A 24,651-nucleotide genomic window follows, 5' to 3' on the forward strand; every position below is an offset into this window, starting at 1 on the left:
TAGTGCTAAAGCAAAAAGTTTGAAAAACAAGAAGTGGTACATTTAAGTTTCTTGAAGGGAAAAATAAATGTGTGTAGAAGTTAGCTGTATTTTAATGTTTGCTTTCACTTTTTGCTACCCTAATTAAATTTTGTGTTTTAAAAACCTTCTTTTAGCTGTTAGAGAAAGGCTTATCCAGTATGCAACAGTCCTTGCTGCAGATCATTTACAGTCTTCTGAGTCATATTGACCTATCCACAGCTCCAGTGAAGCAGTTTAATTTGGAAATCATAAAAGTTATTGGTAAATATGTTCAGGTAGGTACTCTGAAGAACTGTAGTATCAAAATGGTATCAAAATTACACTTGTATTTTGGGGGTCATTTATTTCATATATAAATAAGATGCTTGTGGTCAGATTCCGTAGGGTTTTTTTCCTATGTACTTAATCCACCAAATGCTTTTTGTATTTGTCCAGTGTGGTTTGGATCTGGTGGCACACGTTATCTGGGTGAATGTGCATCTATGTACAGATGTAAGCAACTTGTCATATGTAGTTAGAGATGATGATCCTTCAGCTATTTAAACACAAGGAAATGTTTACTGCTAAGCTGGACAAATTATTTATTTAGTGTATATGTTTTAAAAAGAAAATTTCACGGTTAAATGAATATTTAAATCACTCTCAGTAATGTATCTGTGAGGAACTTTAAGGTGCACCTTAACAAAATTGAGTACATTTTTTATTAAAGAAGGTCCCCAAAAGATGAACCACAGTGTTTTGCCCAAGGTAATTTAAGCCTTTGTACTCGAAACACAAATTTACTGAAAATCTATTACACAGAAGAAAGTCTAGCATCTTACTGAAAGATTTTATAAAAATGCCTGGAGCATAAAACCATTTCAGTGCACAATATTCTCTTCTTTTTTCTCTGAATTCCATTATTGGTGAATGTATTTCAGTCAAATGGTTTAATCATAATTACCAGGAAAGTCGTGTTCCCTGGAACGTTTTGTTATTAATGGATATGTATTTTAGATATTGTGCTCCTGTCAGAGTGCATTAGGCACAAGGAAATGATGAGCATTAGCTATAGTTTCTATGGCCTGGTGGCTTCTTGCTTCACCTCTAACCCCTCTCTGAGCAAGCTTGCTCTGAAGCAAGCCCACAGTACCATGGAATGTAATCTTAGATGTAAGCTATCAAAAGATGGTGCTAGCGAAAAAACATTCCAGAGAAGTCTTAACATATTTTTGATAAAATGAAATGTGTTACTATAAATGACAAAAGAAAAGATCACAAATTATCATGTCTTGTTTAAATTTTCTACTAAGCTTTGGGTCTTTCCAGTCCTCTGCAGTGACAATGGCTGTAAATAAATCTAAGTTGCTACAGGACAGTTGCAGTTTGAGACTCCTTTTATTTATGCTTATGATACATAGAAATGGAGGAGATTAGTGAAGACTGTCATTATCTGCAAAGAAGCATAAAGCATATACTACTTAGAGAATTGAAAGGGGTGTTTACTTATTTTAATGCAATAAAATAATATTTAGACAAATAGGCCTCCTAATTTAAAAAAAAAAAAAGCAGACATCATGCTAATTTCAAAAATTGGGAGATTTAAGTTTCAGGCAGAATCCTTGCATTTCTGGGAGTGTAAATCTTAATCCTTGTCAAAGCTGCTTTTATTTTGTCTCTTCTGATTCTTCACAGTGTGTGTAATTGAAACCCCTGAATTATTTACATTGTCTTAATCATTTTTTTAAGTCCCCTTAACTCTGCTTCTGCCTCTTATATTCTCACACTTTTTCTATAGCATTTTTTAAGCACTCCATTGGTTTGATACTAATAACTTTGTAAATGTTTTCACTTCTTAAATAAAATCTTTTGTATTTCCTCAGGTATTTCAAGAAATAGTTTTGCTTGTTTCAAATTGCATTTACTCTCTCCATAACTGTAAAATGAATTGAAGATGGCCTGAGGTGGAATTGTTAATTTGAGTACTGTCAGTTACTGTAGTTAAGTGATAGCTCAATACTCTGTTTCTGTCTCCTGGGTCGCAAAGGGCAGTTTCAGACAATAGTAAAAAACATGGTGTAACTACAGGGATGGAGGGACATGGACTGAGGTCTGGTTGTTGCTGGCCCAGTGAGCTGGAGCTACTGAGCCTGCTTGGCTGGACCTGACCACGCTCCATGGGATGGCCGCTGCTTTCCTGGCGCTTCAGGGGCTGAGGTTTCCCACCTGTGCTAGCCCCTTCAGCCATGGGTAATACATCAGAGGCTTTGGGTTGGGCATTCTTACAAAATGCTACTGTACATAAAAATTGCTGTCTTGGTTGAAGGGATTGTTGTGTGATTTGTGTATGTTCTCTTCAGAGTCCATATTGGAAGGAAGCCCTTAATATTTTGAAACTGGTGGTGTCTCGATCAGCAAGCCTTGTTGTGCCTAATGATATTCCAAAGTCTTATGGAGGTGACATAGGCTCTCCAGAAATCTCTTTCACGAAAATTTTTAATAATGTCTCCAAGGAGCTACCTGGGAAGACCTTAGATTTTCATTTTGATATATCAGAGGTAATTATTATATTTAGATGACATTGCACTTATGACTTGCTGTTACAAACTCAGGTGTTATTTTTTGTTCGACTTCTACATTTTTATGTTTTTGAATAAGTACAGTTTTTAAGAATGGCAGAGGTTGAAGTTTTATGTACTTTAAATGAGAGTGATACTAGAAGATAAACTTCATAAAAGAATTTGAAATTTGTTTGCCTTTCCCCCCTTTTGAATATTTGCAGAGTGAATTACTGAAAGTCAGTAAGGTTATTCTCAAGGGTATCTCATCTGTGCTGGAGAGCAGACAGTGCAGCTGGCTGCTGCTTGCAGCTGAACACACCAGGCTTTCAACAAATGAAGGGATGTGCATTCAAGGGCTGGGAGGATTAAATCCCTGTACTGCAGTTTTGGCATGAATTTAGGGAAGGGGGAGGAAATTTAGAGGAGGGGGTAGGATACAAAATGTAGGAAATTCAGTGTAAGAGGGATACAGTGGGAGAAAAACCTCCTGTGGTTAAAAATATCACCCCTACCACCAATGATACTCATTCTACATCCGAAAAGGGGAGCATGGCCAAGTGACTGCTGTGTAATTTAGAGACATGAAAATTGTAGAAACTTTAGAAGTGATCAGGAGTAAGAGCCCTCAGTTGAAGCTAACCCTAGATATAGGAGATATAGATGTCATAGGAACATTACATAAATTGGCAAGTACATTCACTACTCAAGTTTCAGGGCATGTGGATAATTGAGAGATAAGATTAATTCCCATAGAGTTCATTAGGTTAGCATTTGCTGTCAAAAGAGTTGAATTTGATCAGTTTTTTCAGAAGTGTGTGTTTGTGAAGTTGCTGGTCTGCAAAAACAATTTGTTCATGTCAGGGAATGATTCTACAGAGAAGCTTTGCATCTTTTAAACCTAGAACACATTTGGTTTTAAAGTGTGTTTAAAAATATAATTGGATTGTTGCATAAAATGTGCATAATTCAAAGCCACTCAAGTGGACAGAATGGCCCTTGCTGCATAGGATACACGTATTCAGCTTTGTATTTCCCAGTGAACCAAGGCTCAGTGGATTTGACATGGGTTTTACAGAATGCTTACAAACAGACCAACCCTCCTACGATTCATATAATGCTAAATTCTTAAGTCAAATATGCGGTCTTTATTAATATAGATCTGAATTTTAATAAATTGTTTGTTGTCTTTGCTAGACACCAATTATTGGGAATAAATATGGTGATCAACACAGTGCAGCTGGTAGAAATGGGAAGCCAAAAGTCATTGCTGTGACCCGGAGCACTTCTTCAACTTCATCAGGCTCCAATTCAAATGCACTGGTTCCTGTCAGCTGGAAGAGACCACAGCCATCTCAGGTATACTGTGCCTCAAACACTTCATGCATATATTAGAGACAGTGTTTGTGAATGTATTAAAAAAAATGCACTGAAGTGCTATTTGAAGTCTGTATTGTGTCATAGCAAAACAGTAAATTAATACAGCATAAACTAAAAGCTGATACTGGTGAAAAGTAAAAATAATTAAGATTGTTTTTAGAGGATGTCAGTATGCAATATGACTAGTTGAATATGCAAATGTTTTCTGTTTTTACCTGGACCTCGAGGAGCTGCTGTGCTATGTGATTTTCTTTGGTATATCTTTCAGAGAAGGACTAGGGAGAAGTTAATGAATGTGCTTTCTCTGTGTGGTCCAGATTCTGGTCTTCCCAAGAATCCTTCGGTAAGTGGTGGTGGTGGTTTGTTTCGGTTTGTGAACTCAACTAGCAGAATGCTATTGCATTTTTAGTTGTTGGTGAAGTTATGAACAGTGGATTTGGACAAGCTAGTTTTGGTTCAGCAGTTCACAAGTCCAATGGAAAGATGAAAAAGAAGAATCAGAAGTAATGGATTACTATTAGTCCTCAAGGACTCCAGTGGGCATGGTTGTCTTGGCTAGAAAAGAGAATTGAACTAGATCTCCCCTGTTCTGACTACCTCTCTACCTAGTCCATTACAGATGCTCTTGAGCAAAGAGGTAGCAGTAGCTGAGGACTGCAAGGGTGTTGATGCTGTATTGAAAATATCATAGAATCCATTGAAAATAACCAATGGGTCATATACCTTGAAACATGGTTATTTATAGGAACTGTAGTCTTAACTGTTGAGTAAAAATAGGTTGATGGTTTTGCTTCTTTATAAAGAACCCCACTGGCATAATATGCTTGATGGTGGTGATGACATTGACAGCTTTTAAAACAAAGTGGATAGCCTACCTTGGTTATCATCTGGATCATAGTTTTTTATTGTGGCATAACAGTTCTTACCTGAGGAAAATATTGGTGGAAGAAGGATCTTGAATCTAGTGGAAGAAGCTAAAATAAATAAAAATAGATGCCTAAAAGCTGGAACTGGACATATTAAAAAACAGTGTATGGAAATAAACAGAATATTGTCATTTGTGAAGGCCACAGTAGCTCAGTATTGGATCCCTTTTAGAGGTGTACAGTCCTTCCACAGAAGTTTGTAGGTATGGTCTGTGTCATGTGGCCAGTTATTATGATGGATTTTTTTATTCTTACATTTGACTGATATTGTGGTTATGAAAATGAAGTTTGGGTGATATGTTTTTCTCTCTATTTATATCTTTGTAACTCTTAGTTACATTAAGGAGAGAACGATACCACTAATTTCAAGATGTAGTTTTAAATCCAGCTAGTCTTGAAGCAAAGTGTTACCAGTACAGGGGTAGACACGCTGCCTGCCACTAATTCCACTAAATGGCAGGAAGCAGGATAGCTGACTTTTGGAGTTACAGAAATTGGAAGTTCTTACTTCTGTTTTTACCTATGTCTGCAGGTTGTGTTTTCTTCTAATGAAGACTTGGAAGTTGGAGATCAACAAACTAGTCTAATTTCAGCAACAGAAGAAGTGATTCAAGAGGAGGAAGTGGCTGTAGAAGACAATACCAGTGAACAACAATTTGGAGTTTTTAAAGACTTTGACTTTTTAGATGTTGAATTGGAAGATGCGGAGGTGAGACCTTGGGGTTTCTTCTGTGTATTTCCATTTGAGAGCATTTTAAAAATAAGGTTGTGTTGGTGCAATTCCAAGGAATTGGCAGCCCTACTAGCTAATCCAATTCAGAAAAATTTATGACATGGTGGAGCTTAGATAGAGAAACCTGGGCCAAAAACTTCGCAGAGTTAAGTTGTTGCAAATTGTTGGCTGGTTTTGGAGGAAAGCGTTGAGGTTTTTTTGGAGGGATTTAAGTGGCTTTACCTGAAAGTGAAAGTGATATGACAGTGTAAGCCAATGTCAGCATGAGCACCTGGGTACCATGCAGGAGAAAACTTAATTATGGAACATTGTGTCAAGAAAATGGCATAATTATTGCTTCTGATATGTTTCTGGATTTTGAGAACTTGATGAAAGGCTTTCAAAGTAACAAACTGTATGATACACTATCTCATTATATATGATTGACTTGCTCTCTATAATTGCTTGCTTTGACTTTTACATTATATCTGGTATATTGCAGTTCTTGTATTTCCTCTACTTCTCCTGTCAAAAAGAGAGAGGGAAGGTAAAACAAAATTAAGTATTGAGAAATAGTGAAGATTCTGTTAACAGCTGTTACTTGTTTCAGATCAGTAAAATGCTTCAGATCAGAATTTTTCTGAAGCTTAAAAGTATGACTATAATAGGACTGGGAAGGAAAAAGTAGAATGTTCTATAATTTCTTGCAGTGCTTTTGTTACAGTCTATGCAAACTATTGAAATAGTAGTGGATATCCTTGCTGGTCATGAGTCCACAAGCTACTAAGAATATCTACCTATCTAAATACTGATTGTTTTTCTCTTGAATTATCTAGACCTCTTTACAGGGTTTCCCCCTAATTCTTTAGTTTTATCTGGCTTTCCTCCTGCTTCCTGTGTATTGCTTAACTTCAGCCAGAATTTGCACCTTCTGGGAAAAGTACAGGCTCATGATCTATTGCATAGATGTAACCACACACTATTCAGACACCATTTCCTGTATTGAATACAAGTTCAGAATTGAGTCTCAGTAGTATTTAAACTTTATTTTAACACTAGACAGGACTTGACAGATAGGATAGCAGAAGTTGAATACTTCACCAAATGAAGTTAACCTTCAACTTCATTTTCTGTTCTATTTTTGTGGCAGATCATAATTAAGAAAAGACAGTTTCTTCTTTATTACTTGCCTGAATGCAGCATGTAGTGCTGTACTAGACGGGAAAAAAAAAAGACCACTAATATGATAGCACAGATTTAGATGTTATATATAAATCGTGCACTTAGTATAAGAGCTCTGCTTATTTTTCACCAAAAATATAGCATGTTCTTTATTGCAAATAATTAAATGCCAGCAGTATGACCTGGGGCTTTTACATTAACATCTGAGTAATATCCAGATTAAACTTAAATGCTTCAGCTCACAGTAGTAGTACTTTGTTGTACTTGAAATTATTTTGCTTTGCAATAACTTTTCATCCTCTTTTGAGGAAAAAAAATCACCAAGAGAGAAAGGGATTGCAAAATGTTTAGTTTGCATGTTTAATGAGTCATGGTGATTTCTTAAGTCACCACACAAGGTACTGTTAAGGCAGTTTTGGAGCCCTGTTTGGGGCTAGGTGTGGTGTTACAGTAACTGTAGACGGGTTAAGTGAACTTCACCAGATTTTCCATATCCCTTAGCTGAATTCTTAAAGGTTGATGAAGTGCTTGAGAAAATCAAAGATCATTATTGTACTTGTGAATTAAAATAACAGTGTTTTTAAGATACGGATGCCACTTAGTATGATGGATATTTGAAACTCAAATATCTCAGCTTGAAAATGCACAAGCATGGATCCAGGGTATTGGTATTCAGGGTGCACTTCATAAAACTGATGCTAAGTAGCTGGTAAAACAGTTAGGGACAACATCATCTTTTCTACACCCTGTGTATAATTATTGTTGATAGTGTTTTGTCACTTGGATGTGGTCAGTATAGATTCATGTGTGTTAGTTAAAGAACTTCATCGATGTTTGTTGGAACAGTTGCTTTACATGTTATGCTAGAGAAAATGTATCATAAGCATGCTGATTTTAGTGTTTTGTCGTCAGTTTGTTGTTTTTTTTTTAATCTCATTAGAAAGAGACATTATTTTAAATACTAGCTTTTTGATAAAGCTTTTTTCCAGAGCTTGAATCAGTCTTTTACTGTTGGCAAATCCTATGTAATAAAACATTTTTCCCTGGCTCTAGAGTATCTTTAAGTGTTTGTCCTCGTTCTTTCTAATTATATGTGTTTTCCTTTTTGCTAACCAGGAGCTGCAGGTAAGTTGCAGCCTGGTGCCCTGGCTTGTTCATCTGTTGTTGTCTGTGATGTGTTTGTACTTTCTAGTCAGATTATAAAATCAGTACTGATGTAGTTTTAGATTACATACTGAGTTACTTTCCAAGAAGATATTCAAAATATTTTCGCTTCCTTTGCCATATATTTTATTTACAAGCATTTACCAAGGTACTTAAAATTTTAATAAAACTAAAGGGCTGATTGAAACTCTGTTCATGATGCATTCAGTACTCATATTTTCTCTGTCTCATTTGTGTATTAAATTAATTATGTTGAAACTCGTACATAGCAGATGTGTGCACACTTTTCTGTTCCAGGGTGAAAGCATGGACAACTTCAACTGGGGCGTTCGCAGGCGCTCTCTTGACAGCATTGACAAAGGAGACACACCGTCCCTTCAGGAGTGCCAGTACTCCGGCAGCACACCCAGCTTGAACTTGACCAACCAGGAGGATACTGATGAGTCTTCAGAAGAAGAAGCAGCACTGACTGCAAGTCAGATACTGTCTCGTTCACAGATGGTAGGTTATTTTTCTGTGGAAGAAATCGGAGAACTTAAGCTTTCCCCAGCACATTTAATAGATAAGTGTGGCTCACACTTTCAGCCTAAGTGACATAGTAAAGGAACTAAGTTTATGTGGCTAAGCTTCTTTTTCACAGCATCAGTGAAGTAAAAAAGTTACTTTATGACATTGGTGGCACATAATTTATAATTGTAGAACACTCTTAATTGTTTAGTGTTTTTACACTTACATTTTTTTAAATATAAGCACAAAATTGCATCTATTATATATAAAGTGTGTGTCTTTGTGGATTTCTACATCAAAAAACCACTCCAAATGCTAAATAAGATTAAGAGCATTAAGTGGTCATATGGAGGTCTAAGCACAGAAATTGCTAAATTAATTATGGATTTTGAAACCTGTGTACATATAACTTAGGAAAATCAAGAGTGCTGGCCACTCAAAAGTCTCTCTGCATTACATAAATGAAATTAAGAAAAAGTTGACTTGATGGGGAGCAGCTTGATGTGCATGTTGCTTTTCAGACTTTAGGCAAAGTTTGTATTAATGTTGCTCCCAATAAAATGCTCTGCTTTTCAAGAGTTTCACTCTAGCAAAAAGAACTTCTAAAACAAGAAAGAAAATAATTTTTCTTAAAGGAAAAACTTCTTTTCAAAGTGAAATGTTGCAGAAATGCAAGTGATGCTTTGTAATAGTTCTAATGTAAAGCTATGAAATCCATCATATGTGAATAAAATCAGGTAGCTAATAATACTGAAACAACCTATTTCAGAACTAATGTATTCTTTGCCTGAAATTTGTGTTTCCTTTGAAGAATTTTGTTTCTTTCTTTTCTGTCATAGTTAATCAGTGATTCTGCCATGGATGAAACAGTGTCAGATCATGCTGGTTTATCACTTCAGTCTCAAGATTCCACTAGCAGTGTGGGAACAGAAGAGGTGCTTCAAATCAGAACTGAGACCCCAAGTTTGGAGGCTTCTTCTCTAGATAACTCTAGCAACCAGCTGCCTGAGGTGGGGAGAAATGTGGGCTGGTGCATGGCTGATTTGAGCTCCTTCTAGTTTTAGTAGCAACTTTGGCTTTCTTTTCAACTGAATTTTCGTCTGTTACACTGATTAGTTGATTTGCTTTTAATATTTCTAACCTGTTGGCATGTTCTTACAAAATGTTCCCTCAGCATGGAGATTTCTTGGATGGACTGAGGGAATTCACCACAGGTTAAAAATATTCTTGAAGGGCTGATCATGATCATTTCATGGTGCAGAATGAAACAGGCTAATATTCAAAATGCTTTTACTTGATATGGTTGAAATTCTTCTTGAGCGACATTTTCTTTCCAATACTTTTTTATTTTATTTTTCTTCCCCTGTCCCCCCCCTTTTTTGTTTTGCTTTCTTTGGGTTGTGATTGGTGCTATATGGGAATAAAACCTCAGGCCAGCTGTGTTAGCAGTTGGTTCCATTAAACAATCCTTTAGTAAGGACTACAGATGCTAGTGGTATACTTTTTTGGAAAGGCCCATGTGGACTGAGACAGATTTCAAGCTAATGGCCGCCTGCAAATCTGTGAGTACTTCAGTTTATTGTTTTTTCAAATGTTTTGAATAATTTAAAATTTAAAAAGACACCCCTAATTTAAAACAAACTGTCATCTGCTACAATTTTTCTCTAAATGGCTTGGTCTAGGTGGGCTTCTTATCTCTTAATTTAAAATTATTTATGCTACTAGCAATCTTATTTTTATTTGCATAGTGATAGCCAGTCCTATCTTTAACTATGCATGAAATTTTATTGAGTATTCCAGAAAATTAAGCCATTCCTATGTTTACTTGACTAACCAGTGAGTGCGCTGTTGACACTTAAGAATGAGTCTTCAGCAAACCTGGTTCAAACAATTTACTGACTAGCTCAAGTTTCTAAAGGCTCTAGTTTATCTGTTTGCTACTAGAAAAATTGCACTTACTAAGAGGCAGACCACAGATGTAGCTAATATTTAATGAAGAAAACTGTAACAAAGGAGTCTAATAAAGGGAGCATGACTGATTTCCTGTAATAAAATCCTCACCTTTTACAGGTGTAATATTGTGATGCTCATAAAATGCTTTCCCCTACATTTTTTCCTATTTTCCCATTATGATTATCTAGGTGCTTTTTAAAAAAAGTATTTCATTACACTGCTGTTGATAAATTGTCTCAGCTGTTGCAGAGCAGCTGTGCTTAGATTGTCAAACAAATTGTTATCACTTCAACATTCATTTCTGATACAAAAGAATTTTGTTTGAGGAAGAACACCTCATCTTTTTGAACTTCTTGCACACAGAATAGATACTTTATGTTATGATTTCAGAAGCAAGAGGCAATATATAAGCTGGAATTTCATAGAATTAAATTCACCATAAAAAACTTTTGTCTTCTCCCTTGCTGGTGTGGAGTACATCCTCAGCTGTAACTAATTTTTACATTTTCATAGTTATTTCTGAGACTGCTCTTAGAATTCCTTGTTCTTCTGCAGCTCCCTTTATAAAATCACTATACTGCTATAATTCAGGTGAAAATACTCACACAGAAAAGCACCATTGTAATTTTAAAATACAGAAAATATTTAAACTGGGCTGTAAAATAATTGTATGACTAGGCAGCATTCAGAACAAATTGCTGTATATAAAAAAAATTACTGCAGGTGCATACAAATGCATTCACAAGATATGATGTGTTCCAGGTGTATTTTGTGCTTGTTAGAATATGAGATTTGGACAACTATACAGGTTTCTTCAAGCAAAATTCAAACACTCACAGTTATTGCTCTACAAGACTTAGATGTCTGGTTGGATTTAGTTGCCCAAAACGTGAGCTGGCCTTATGCCTTTTACCAGAATGAGCTTGAAAATATGCACACTATTGACCCATCTTGAAATATTTATGAAGCCAGTAAAATGGATTTTATTCTGAATACTTATACTGTACAACTTGTAGCATAGGGCAGTTGTTTTTTCCTGTGCTCCTGTACTTTATTATAAATCTCTCTCAGCACAAGCATTTCATTGTATGCCAACTGTCAGTTATCAAAATGTTTTTAATATAAATAAGTATATATCAAAGTTATCTAAGACAATATGGGGAAAATTGAAGCCATTATTCATAAACAGGAGTGTGCTGGTTAGATGAATTGAGTTCCTTGTTTCCCTATGTCTCATAGGGATGCTGTATTTAAATTAATTGTTTACTTAAATGTATTTGGCTGATTCACAGAAGATGCAAAAAAGATGTTTCACATTCCAGTTAAGAATTTACTGTCCATCTGAGAAGAATAATTTTGTTCAAAAATATGTTTTACAGGCTAATGCATATGAAAGTTTCTGACTAAGATGATTCTCTGTTTTACTCACTTGCACTGTAGATTTGTGAGGGAGTAGTTTAGTAGAAGTAATTTTCCCAAGGTTCTGTGGCATTGGTAACCATATAAGTATATAAATCAGCTTTTTAAGATACTTAAAGAATATTCATACTGGGAGTAATGTCCAATGACACACTGAGAATGAAATCAGGAGTCATGGCACTATGAAGATTTAAACTTGGCAATAAATTTATTATTAATAAGTGTATTTTCAAAAAGTGCATCTCTCATGTGTATATTTACCAGTCATGATCAGTGCAATTCTGTATCCTGTGTAAGCACCTGTTACAGAAATGGACCATTGGTTCAACCCAAAGTATTTTGTTGAGGTTTTGTAAAAGTGTCCTGCAGTCCCATGTGCCTCAGCTACTCGGTAGGACAAAATTACTCTTCTGTGAAAAAAATTTCCAGATTTTACTTTAACAAAGGAGGCATAAGTGAAGTCACTAGCTGTGTCAAATGTCAGCAGTGTCACTTTGAGGAGTACCATAGTCAAAGTGAGATTTGGTAAGGATCACTGTGAAAGAAAATAATGTTTAAAGCTGAATTTTCCTTTCTAATATGTATACAGTTATTTAATGTCTCAAAAGATCTGTTTCAACTGCTGAAAACCATGAAATGATGTGTATGCTTAGAGGCTGTCCAAAGGTTCCTTGACCAGTTTTGGATATGCCAGTAGAGAAAGACCAGCATACTAAGAATGAAAATGTGTGGTAATTTGTGTCTTTAGGAAATAGCAAGTGTTATTTTTATTCCACAGAGAAATCCAATATAAAGGTTTCAAATTAATTCATCATAAATTAACTGAATCTTAATTCGTCTGTTCAATATAGTGATTTAATGAATATAATAATGCTAATGGAGGAGGGGAGAAAGGGTTGTTTCAATATTACCTATATGAGTTTAATTATCCTCTCTCTGTAATTGCCTGTTAATGAAAGCCTGCATTTAGAGATTCACCCTTAAAAGATTCCCATATTAGTAGAAATGGCAAAATAATAAAAACAGTGGAATGTCCCTTTTCCCCTGTTTATCTATTACACTATTGCTAATTAGTTATGCTTTAGAAATTTATTAAAATGGAGAGTGGAAAGGAGAAAAAGTGTTCTGGTACTTTCTGCTCTAGACTCCATAGGCAAGCATGAGGCAGTCATTTTGATGCTTACCTAGAAAAGTAAAACATGAAAGTCTTGGGTTTGTTTGATCTCACTAAATTTGAGGCTGTTTGCATATTTTTCTATCAGTATTCTCTAACAGACTTAATTAAATGTATTTGAGAAATTGTATTTGCTCTACATAAGTCACATTCTAGGATATTAATGTTTATCAGAAGTTATAAACATTACAAATAGGCTGCCTGTCTTTCCCCCACTAAAAGTGTGTGTACAAGCCAAAGACCTGAATAGTTAAAGTAAATATTTGTAAATAATATTTTATAACTGTTAGTTTACCATAATAAAAACTGCTAAGAATACATAGGCCCTGCCAGTAACACTAATGAAAGTATGTGTGGTTCACAGGAAGGCAGTTCAGCAGTGAGGGATGAACAGATTAGCACTGCTAGTGAGGACACTGGCTCGTACCTACTGCATGAGCAGCAAGAATGTCTGGTCTGTCATGAGTCTCTGGAGCTGGAAGAGACCCCAGAACTGGTAGAGGCAGCAGCTCCTGAAAGCTATTCTGAATCTGTCTGTGAAGAGGATGTCACTCTTGCTTTGAAAGAGCTAGATGAGAGATGTGAAGAAGAAGAAGCTGACTTCTCTGGTTTGTCTAGGTAAGATTAATACTGGTTATAAGTAACACAAATTACATGTTACCAGTGTGTGGGATCTCAGCACCTCAGGACTGAGATGCCGAGTCACCGAGACCACCCTTGGGGGGCTCGGGAGTCCTGGAATGTTGCCAGAAGTGTCTAGTAGCTAAACTTTAATCCTACACAAGAGACGACATCTGTATGAAGATAAGAAGATTTCACCGGAGTGAATGGTGAAGGGATAAGTTAATTAGAGAGTGAAACACAGGGTTTAGGATTTCTGTACAGGGGGGTTTAGAGAAGTAAGATGGAGGAATTGGGGCGTGTCCTGTCCTTCTTCTTCTTCTTCTTCTTCTTCTTCTTCTTCTTCTTCTTCTTCTTCTTCTTCTTCTTCTTCTTCTTCTTCTTCTTCTCCTCCATCTTCTGTGGTGATGGTGGCACTTTGGGATTGGTCATTACTAAAAGTGCACTGGTCAATAAGGGTGAAAGGTATTGGGGAAAAATGATAAATATTGTATACGTAACTTTGGGTATAAAGATAGGTGACCGCCCGGAGGGAGGGGAGTGTGCTCATGGCTGGCTGCTGAGCAGACCTCTGTCGGGCCGAGAGAAAATCTTTTAGATAAGCAATTAATAAACACCAAGACCGAGAAAAGATTTGAAGCCTCTTCTCGTCCTTTGAAACGCGGGCTGCCCCAAAGCCACCCCGGGCCTTTCCAGGCCCTTCAAACAGCCGAAAATCGGACGCCAGTGCATTATCAAACAGGCTTTTCTATGGTATGGAGATTTTCATTAATCCCAAAATACAAAAATATAAAATGATGGTTTGCATATCTGAAATAATGGTTGATCAGTATTGCCTGTTATAGCACCTAAACTCAATATTTTTTTCAGCAATTGTTTCTGGTACAAGGAAAACAGTTGTGCAGGAAAATATGAGAATTCTCGAATAAAAGAAATTAGCGCTTTTCTTCACCATCAGTAGGACAAAAATGTGAAAAATTAGCTGCAGACAGTTTAACAGAGAAAGGCTCTTGAACTGCTCTGACTTACAGCAGTACCCAAAGACATGAAAAAAACCAGGAGAAAAAGTTGGGTTTTTTTTAATCAAAGCTTCTGTAGCAGTCAGATCAGTTTGTCTTTGAATTTGCTCAAGGGTCATTTTATTATTAAGGTTCATAAATCTCCTGTATATTTCTAAGATATTTTAAAGTAAAATAACATCTTTTTTGATTTAATAAGGAGAGCAAAAATAACTATTGAGAGGAAAAGTTAAAGTTAGTCCTAGCTGGTTGAATCACAGTTAAAGTGAAACTCTTAAGTCCCCTGGAAGTAATGGTCTAAGAAGGAAGGAAAAGGAATAAGAAACCCCAAACAAATAAAACCCACAAACCAAAACAAACAAAATCCAAATTGATCATAGGCTTGTTCATATTTAAAATTGTTCAGAAGTTTAGATTGAATAATAGAGAAACTTGATATATATAGGAACACAGACTTGACATCTTCCAGAGAGATCTCTTAAGGAGACTTTTTCAGAAAAGAGGACAACAGGAGACACAAAAGAAGTTGGTTGAGAAGGTTTTACTGGGAGAGACAGAAACTTGTTTCTTGTGATCCCATACTTGACCTACTACATATGCCTTGTGAGAATTCAAGGCTGGTACCAGTTAAGAGCACTATAGTTCCTCATTTGCAACTGAACAATCCCTTAAGGTTTTATTTTATTTGCACTAAGCAAGCAAATGAAAAACCCCATAGCTCTAGTCTAAAGAGTGACCGAGGTGATAGCATTGGTACACTAGTTAGGAAATATCTGAAAATATTTTTTGAAGCTTCGCTTACAGATGATAATCATAAGGGATTTGTCTTAGCTTTTGAGCTTTGTGCTACTCAAAGGAAGGTATTTAAAGTCAGCACCCATATTTCTTGTTTAAGACATGTTTAAGTCTTGTTTAAGATGTACTTAGTGCTGTTGTGGATGAGGCAGTTGTCATAGAGAAAAACTGTAGGTAATTTAAAAGATTATTTTAATAAACTATCTGTATATTTGCAATCCTACACATATTTGTGCTGCCTACATACAGTTATACAAGAAGAAATGTCAAAATGTATCATCCCTTGTAATACAGAATGTTTTAGCTTAATCATTATTTTAATGATTGGAAGTAGTAGCATTGATTAATTTATAGTTTGATATTTTTATTGGATGTTTGGTGCCTAATGGAAAGTGTGACAGCAGACTGTTCTGTGAACAAAGGCCTGTTAAACTGATTGCCCATAAAAATGAGTGTTTCGATCTATCTCCATTTGCTTCTGTTACTTAAGACAGTTATAAAGCACTATTACATTGCTAAATGAGCTCTTGTGCTTCCCTTAAGGAAGGCTAAAACTTGTTGCAGATATTGGTGGACCATCTGTTCAGATCAATAAAAATTTGAAGAATGGGATGTTACTTCAGTTATTGGGGGCAAGAAGAAGATGCCTGTTTCTAAGTGGTGTCCATATATATAGTGCTGTATATACCTGTATATAACCTCCAGATAGCTCTTTGTCTCTAGTTCTGTGTAGAACTGACATGTGGTAGTAAATTTTGGAGAGTATAAGCAATTTTTAATATATTGCAGTAGCAAAAGTTTTTTATTGTTTACTCTTTTCTTGTCTCATAGTTACCTTAGTTGATCTGTTATTTATTTTGCAAAATGCTATTCTGAATCAAAAATTCTTTTTTTTTTTCTTGCCAAAATGAAGGTGTTTTCTTCCTAAAAAGCTTGCTGAGGAGGTAATTTCTGTTATTTATTGTTTGCAGCCAAGATGAAGAAGAACAGGATGGTTTCCCAGAAGTGCAGACCTCCCCTCCTCCTTCCCCCTTTCTCTCTGCCATATTGGCAGCTTTCCAGCCCGTGGCCTACGATGATGAAGAGCAGGCCTGGCGCTGCCACGTCAATCAGATGCTGTCAGACACAGATGGATCCTGTGCTGTCTATACATTTCATGTCTTCTCAAGATTGTTTCAGGTCAGTGAATTCTCTGTGTATGATTGCTCATCTGAAATCCTTTCCCCCTACTTCTAAAACTGTTCTTCCCCTTGAAACTGCAAAAGCCACAAGATTATGGTAGCAAGAAGCTTTAGAAAGCAAATTAAAAGCAGACCAGAAAAACACTGCTGAAGTAATGTTACACTGTCATACCCTATTTTTCCATAGGATATCTGCTGTATTCATTGCCTAGGAGTGAACCTGCTCAGAAAATAAACAAAAATTGAGAAAAGCTCAAAAAAATCAGTTCAGTGTTTCTTGCAAGCTCTTAGTCCAGGCTGTGTCCCTTCATTTATTTTCTGAACATTACCTGGGTTCTGTGATGATTACAGAATTAATGTCTTTCTCCTGGTTTTTTTTGTTGTTGTTGTTGTTGTTTTGTTTGTTTGTTTGTTTGTTTTTGATTTTGTGTTTTGGAGTTTTTTCGGGGTTTTTTTGTGGGAGTCATTATTATGGGATCACAGCATGACAAACATTAATGAATTTATCTTGCATCTGTCTTGAGAGAAAAAGGTTTCTTTCTGAAGAGAAGTAATTGAAACACCAGGAGATCTACTGGAGCTGGATATTTCAAATGCCTCTTTTTAACTATATTTACCTCATAGATCTGCTATCCAACACAAAATACTCATGGCTTAATTTTTATGGCTCCCTTCTCCCTATATGTAGGGGATGAGATTTTACATTTTAAAAGTAATGCTTCTTTCCAAATTCCTATGGGGTAGAATAAGTATAATTAATTCATTTTACATACAGGCAATGTGCCAAATGAGCTAAGGTAATATTCAGGACAAGATTTTATGGCTCCAGCCCTTTCTTGTATCTCTGATATTAATTTTGCTTGCTGTTTGGCATATCATAATAAATTCCTCACTGAAAGATGCACACCAGCACATTTTATCCCATGTATGGGCAGTAACTTACATGTGAAGAGTTCATGCTCTGCCTTTCCCATGGAGTAATTTGTTTTCACATCTATACCCGTTTTCCATTTTTTGGTAAACTAATTTCATGGCCACAGTGCCATGAAATTTCTGTTACAGGTTGTAGATTTTTGTCTAGACATCAGGGATTTGGTTTGCCTGTATTATACCAAAGCTTAGCTGCAGTTGGTTTTCACACATTCATTCATTTCCTGAAAGTGGTAAAATGAGAGCTCATATTCTCTTGTGCTCATTAACAAGGGAGCTGAGGAAGAAGGATGAAATTTAACAGCTGGAAAGTCAGCTGCTCTGCACAATAGCAAACCAGTGTTCAAGCATGGGCAAAAAATGTTCCTGAGGAGTTGTTACTGGGTACAGAGGAGGGTTAACATGATCAAGGGAATCTTGGGAGGCCTTGTTTGACTGGACCTTTCAATTCTACCTTTTGGCTCCTTCTTCCTGTGTTTAACTTTGCAGCTGTCTGCATAATCTTTATATAGTTTTTTTCTACATGTAACTTCCAAGATTAATGAAATAGTACATAGCAGATTGCAGTGTTCCATTAGGCTAAGATGACACTGCATAATCAAACATGATAAACTCAGGACTGATTTTTGAAGAAGGTAGAAATCCTGCAGGTGGCAGTTTTGGACACAGATTGTGCTACACAGGTTGCATACTGACTCATAAAACTCTGTAATTTTCTGCAACACAAACACTTGAAAATAAATTGAACTATCTGTACTGTGTAAAGGCAAATAGTCGTCTACCTGTACTAAGGCTAGAGGCCTAGATAGGAAAGGAGTACTTGTCTCTATAGATAGTGGCTGGTTTTATTGATTTATTGCATTTTCCAGAGTTGATTTTACTTAATTCAGAGAAAATTGCATATTAGTTTTTCATTTAATGAAAAAGCATAATGTGATGGAAACTTGTCAGGATAGAAATTTGCTTTGAAATTCTTACCTAAAAAGCCAGAAGAGTAGTAAAACACAATGTAAGATAAATGTTTTTCTGATTTGACTTTTAGACCATTCAAAGAAAGTTTGTATCTATTACAAATGATTCAGTCAGCTTTCTTGGTGAAAGTCTACAGCGCATTGGAACAAAGTTTAAAAGTTCTCTGGAAGTGATGATGTTATGTTCAGAATGTCCAACAGTCTTTGTGGATGCAGAAACGGTAAGAATCTCAAACCTGCATGTTGGAATATCTGTCTGCTTAAACCTTTCATGTAACATACAAAATAATGCTTTAATATATGGAGAAAAGAAACTCTTTGAAATCAGAAGGGAATTAAAATCTTAAGTGGCCACTGTGTATCATAAACACTGGAAACCACCAGTGAGAAATGCATTTTCTTAAAAAATAGGTTCCAGCTATAACAGTGAACAGTAAGGAAACTTAGTGATAGTAGATATCACTTTAAATTCCTTTACTACTCTTTACCTTCCTTGCTTGTTCATATTTATTCAATGTTCTCTGCACAGGTAAGAAAAAGAGAGATTATTTATCTATCAGCAATTTTGCGTTTTTCTGCTATATTGTTTTATGTATATATTCAGTGATGCATAGAAAGAACATTCTCACTACAAATCTACAATGAGAGGACTTGGAATTATTTGTTGTCATGCAAGTTGAAATCCTGATTATAATAGATACTAATCCAAGAAGTCAGCTCAGTGTTTAGCAGCAGGCAGAAAAACCCCTGTGCTAGAATTATCAAGAAAGGAGACAGCAAAACAGGAAATATCACTGAGTTAATGTACATATTCCCAGTATACCTACATCCTGAATTTTGGGGGCAGTTTTGGTCCCTTGCTCTCAGAGCAAAGGTAGTAGTGCTGGAAAAAATTAAAGATCACAACACAAGGATGATGAAAGAAGTACATGTAAGATATGAGTATGTAGGCTAGGATTTTTAGCCCTTGAGAAGATAAATCTGTCAGTCAATGTCTTATCATGGATACGTGATAGAAAATATTTTCTTTTTGTCTTAATTGATGTTAAGGGTGATCAAATTAAGCTAGCAGTAACTTACAAAACATACAGAACCAAGGTCCTTCATGTGATACATAAACTGTGAAATGCTGTCACTTTTTATGGTATCTGTTCATGTTTTCAAAAAGCCACTAAAGAAATTCATGGAACAAGTAGCCCTGGACAGATCCTTTAAATATGCAGAACAACACAATGACAGAGGCTTTGAAAGCACTCTGGGGCAGGTGGATCACCACATTTGCCCTTCTTTAAACAACTGCCATTAGACATTGTCAGCTGCAGGGCTGAGGTTCATGGATCTTTGGCCTTAATGCCCTGTGTGAGACACTTCTACTGTCCTGCCTTTTTTTCCCTTGCTACTAAGGGGCAACTCTTTCTTAAGCTCTCACTTAAGAACATGAGAAGGAAAAAAGCATGATACAGATAGTGCATTTCAAGGGAACCACCTGTAATGTTTTTTGGTTTTTATTATGTCACTTTAAAAGCAGTAGAAATTTACAAAAAAAGATATTTCTTTAAGATAAGAAGCCTTAAGAAAAGCTACATTAGTGCCTAACTAAAACACCATGTGTATTTAAAAATAAAAAAAAAACAAATATATATAAACACAAATATAAAAAGGATATAAATTAATATAGCACACAAATACGTACATGTGTACATGGACATGTACACATTAGTGTTGTTACATTGACAAATATTGTATAAATAAATCTTTCCTCTCCAAATAATGAAAATTAAATGAACCTGTTTGTCAGATCACTTCTCACTGATAAAGTACAGAGCTGTTATTGTGCGCAAGGACTGACCAGTGTGAGGGAGGAAACGTCATGTTAGAGATGTTTATTACAGGAAGTGTCAGAAGAAGGACTAATAAGAAAACCTGAGTGAAAATAAAACTACAGGGAGAAATGGTGTGGAAGAAAGCTGAGGTAGCAGTCCCTGAGGGAAAAAGAGATTCTGATACTGTATTAAAAGAGGCTGTTATTAATAATGGAAAAGTCTTCAAATATCCAGTGGTTCCTACTTTGACCAAGTCCTGTTTCTTAGAGACTGCAGAAGCTTTTCTGGTAGTATATTTTGTATATTGAGAAGAGCAAGTAACCCTCAGTGGATACTCCTTAGTTTGCTGCAGGAACAATCCAGCAGCAGTACCTTTCCTTCCTTCTGCAAGCTGTTTTATTTACACTAGTTGTATGTGTGTATCAAATATCTTCATTATGAAAGACCTAAAAATTGCTTTGAAATCTCTCTTTCACATGTTAACTAGGTACTACTCTTCTTATTTTGGAATTAAAACTGTTGTTCACTGATTTAAATGGTAGAGCTGCATGTGTTAATTCACTTGCTTGTCACAAATGACATGGCCAGGTAATTCTAATTTGTTTTTCCAAATGTGAATGTGGGATTCTGTATAATGTAATTTAGATATTAGACTGTATGGGTTATAGTCAGATGTTAGCTGACTACAGAGTTTGATTGCTTTTATCTTCCAGCTGTTGTCTTGTGGCCTGCTAGAAACATTGAAATTCAGTGTTCTAGAGCTCCAAGAACACTTGGATACCTATAATGTCAAAAGAGAGGCAGCAGAACAGGTGAGTCTTTTATATCTCAAGACAACAGTAATAGAATCTCCTCATCAAAAAATCTTGCAGGTCCTTATCTCTCATCAAAGGCATCTAAAGGTAAACTGTGGGAAAACACTTCTGAAATAAAATCCTGTTTCCTTTTCTTACTACTATAATTGGAACCTGAGGGTTTTTTTATTAAGTGTAATTCATTTTTGTTCCATCTTTTTCTGAAATTGATTTTTAATTATAACACTGCACAAATCCACTAACAGTGGGAAAAGCACATTCCTAATTTTAAAATATTCAAGTATTTCTAACATGGATATCAATAAATAATGGGGTTTTTTAAATTTATGTTCTGCTTATTTTATTAGACTAGGGATTCACCTCCAGATTAAGACATTTACAGATAACTATCTATCTGGAGTTCCAAGTGCATTAACACCCATAATATTCAAGGATCAGGTCAATACATTAAAAGGAATCAAGAAAGCAATGCATTTATTCTAATAGAGATACTGACTTGTTTAGCTGAATAATTCTTTATACTTCTTTTTGGTGACTGAATCTCCACTGACAAGTAATGAGGGTTTTACAGCTGTGTCACACACAGACAAATTTAGGGCTCATCTTACAGCTGGATCTCATTGAGGATGATGTTTCTGTGTTGCTTAGAATAATGCAGTTTAGTTTTCAAGGTGTATGTTAGTGGTTACATCCTTTTTCCAAAGAAATGCAGTTTAGAAGAAATTTAGAAAATTTCTGTAGCAAGGGTCTGTATGTTTGGTTTGTGACCCTATGTGTGAATTCCAGAAAGTAAGATACTAACTTCAGAAAACTGACACAGGTAAGATTTGTATTTCAAGGGCCAAAATAAAACATGGATCTACAATGAGTTTTGCAAATAGAGGGAAAGGGGGAATATATGGGGTTTTTGTTGTAGAGATGATGATTCCTAGGAAGATTGAACACGCTGAATTTTACTGATCTCACTAGCCTCTGAGGCTGTGACAATGGCTGTACAGGCAAGTTTGAGTAATACAAAACAGAACCAGAATTCAAGCCATGGTGCTTTGGCAGAGCTTTGGCAGATGTTTTGCAGCACAACTGGCTCCGTGTCTCTAGATCATGCTGAATTTATTAGGAAATTATGGCCTTTGCCTTGCAAAGACTGCTGACAGCTCATCTGTTGAATAGACCAGACATGCACTTTTTTGTGGAAAGGATCTCACAAGAAATGTGGTTTCCTTGAAACCAATGCTAAAGTATGCCACACAGCACTGTTAATGAAGATAAACACTTGGCAGGATCCAGGCCAGCATTTCTGTTAAGGAGTGGCTGCATTTATTTGCCCTGCTCTGTGGTAATAACAATTTATTTGATCAAATATAATGATCTACATTTTGCCTTGTAGGCTTAATCAGAAACAAGTGCTCATCTAATGACTAAGATAATTTTACTCAATGTAATATTTCATGTCTGGCAATCTTCAGTGCAGAATGCTATCAGCACTGCTATGAGAGCATAATGTATTTCATTCCTCTTTTAGAGAGCAGCCCTGAGGCACAGAGGGTGTAACTGATTTGCCCCATGGTCAGACAGAAAGATTTGTGACGGGGTAAAAAGGGACCGATGTGTGTTGGTGTGAATAAGATGATGACTATCCAAACATGAAGGAATTTTGCATCAACTCTCCATTAAGCCTGGTTTATCACAGCAATAACCAATGGTGTTGTTTTGTTGATTTGTCAAAGTATAACAAATTAAAATTGCATCCCTTTCAGATGGCAACTAATGCACTAAAGGTATTGTTATCTAATTTTGCACTGCCACACTTCATATTGATATAAACCCATGCTGGATATTAGGAACTTCTTTGTATTTTATTTTACTTGGTAAACAAATACAAATACAAATACATCAATTTGATGGCCTCTGTCATTATGTCATAGTGAAGGAATTGTTTTTTCTGTCAAAAAGGAAGTCCGGTAACATGTTTCTGTGGTCAGCCTGTCTAATGCCATAGATCTGTGAGTGACTGGAGCAGGAAGAAGGTTCACAGGGTTAAAGGAATTGTTCTGAAACAACTGAGAGCATTTTGTCAGGTTTTTATTTTTATTTAATCATTTATAAATAAAAAGGAGTACTGAGAAGGAGGAAACTTTCAGCTTTCACCAGTCATCTCTGACTCTTGATAGTACATCATTTAGACAATTTAGGGCATTATTTAAGTGGTTGTTGAGCATGTAATTTGGAAGTAGTGACTACTCAAATACTTTACTTTTCTAAAACATTTTAGAAGTATTCCTTTAGCTGTTGGCCCTTTTTTCCTAAGGTCTATTTTATATTAAATGTAAACTAAGAATCTTCTCAGCTACATCTTAGATATATGTTATATTGCCTTCTTACTCTGTTCTCTTAAAAAGAGTATAGGGAAAGATTGAACAAGACTTCCTCAAGTAAAATCTGAATTTCTGTTGTTACACACACAGCTGTGCTATGTATCCTATTAAATTTGAAAGTATTAAGGCAAAATCCTTAATCAACTTTATGCAGACCCTTGGTTTTTTCATAGAAACACACAGAAAAATGACCAATAAGTGGTTGGGTTACTGTATAATAAAGTAAATAAAAATTAACAGATTTTTGCATGTTAATCTGGTATCATCTAGAATCAACCACTGGGAGAATCTGTATGTGAATTTCTTTAATGAAAAACTGTTGTTTAAACTTTATCCTAAAAGATGATGTTTGTCACTCTCAGTGCTGGCATTCACATGAATCAAATTGAAAAAGTAAAAGGCTTGGGCTGCAGTTGCTTGAAACACTTCCCTATAGACCGAGATAAGACAGAAAGGTCCCCATAGTATATAGGCTGCTCAGCATGTCTGTTTAATCTGGCACACCAACCTGTGCCTATGACCAAGACTAACCCCAGACTTCCCTGCCTTATTGCTTTCATCAACACTTTGTAGGAGATGCATGGAGAAAACATGAATTGACACAAAACAAACACATGAAGAAGGTTATTCTTCACACTATTCCTAAAGAAAAAAAAAATCTTTGTACCATGCTCAACATATATTCTGTAAAAATTCTTAACAAATGAATTTTGTCACCTTTTTGGAGCTATTGTTCTATTTTCTTGCAAGACGACTGCTTAGACTTCATGTGTGTATTAGGGACAAAGATACTGAATCAGATAAATGTAATGGAAAATGCAGGTTTATACACACAGCATTCTAGGCACACCCTTTATTCAGACTGGTTCTAAGATTTAAAAAAAAGATCTTAAAAGGGTGGTGTGAAAATAAATACTAGCTTCCCAATTGCTGCTGCTCTTTGTTGCAGTGCAAACCTATTCCATTGTTTCTGATGGAGGCTGGCTGATAAAAAGAAAAATGAGATTTGCTGTAGATGTTGGTATCCATGTCACTAATTGAAACTGACACTGTGATGTTCAGAGAATTCCATTTCTCCTCTTGATGAGCACACTGGCCTAGTTAATTCACTAAGTAACCTTTATTAAATTGAGCAGATGGGAAATC

At 35.9% G+C, this 24,651-nt stretch overlaps 1 protein-coding gene across 11 annotated transcripts in view; it reads left to right on the forward strand.

The window, feature by feature from the left end:
* FRYL (FRY like transcription coactivator) overlaps positions 1-24,651 on the forward strand; it is a 159,742-nt gene that overhangs the window by 125,994 nt on the left and 9,097 nt on the right. For all 11 annotated transcript variants that reach the window (XM_074541522.1, XM_074541521.1, XM_074541523.1 and 8 more), the window contains 11 exons: positions 156-296; positions 2,361-2,558; positions 3,756-3,917; positions 4,207-4,281; positions 5,397-5,573; positions 8,220-8,423; positions 9,269-9,439; positions 13,340-13,593; positions 16,382-16,589; positions 18,564-18,713; positions 21,029-21,127. In XM_074541522.1, coding sequence (XP_074397623.1) covers positions 156-296; positions 2,361-2,558; positions 3,756-3,917; positions 4,207-4,281; positions 5,397-5,573; positions 8,220-8,423; positions 9,269-9,439; positions 13,340-13,593; positions 16,382-16,589; positions 18,564-18,713; positions 21,029-21,127 — 1,839 coding nt within the window. The remainder of the gene's footprint in view (positions 1-155; positions 297-2,360; positions 2,559-3,755; positions 3,918-4,206; positions 4,282-5,396; positions 5,574-8,219; positions 8,424-9,268; positions 9,440-13,339; positions 13,594-16,381; positions 16,590-18,563; positions 18,714-21,028; positions 21,128-24,651) is intronic.

This window comes from Zonotrichia albicollis, chromosome 5 (assembly GCF_047830755.1).
Source record: "Zonotrichia albicollis isolate bZonAlb1 chromosome 5, bZonAlb1.hap1, whole genome shotgun sequence".
NCBI lineage: Eukaryota > Metazoa > Chordata > Aves > Passeriformes > Passerellidae > Zonotrichia > Zonotrichia albicollis.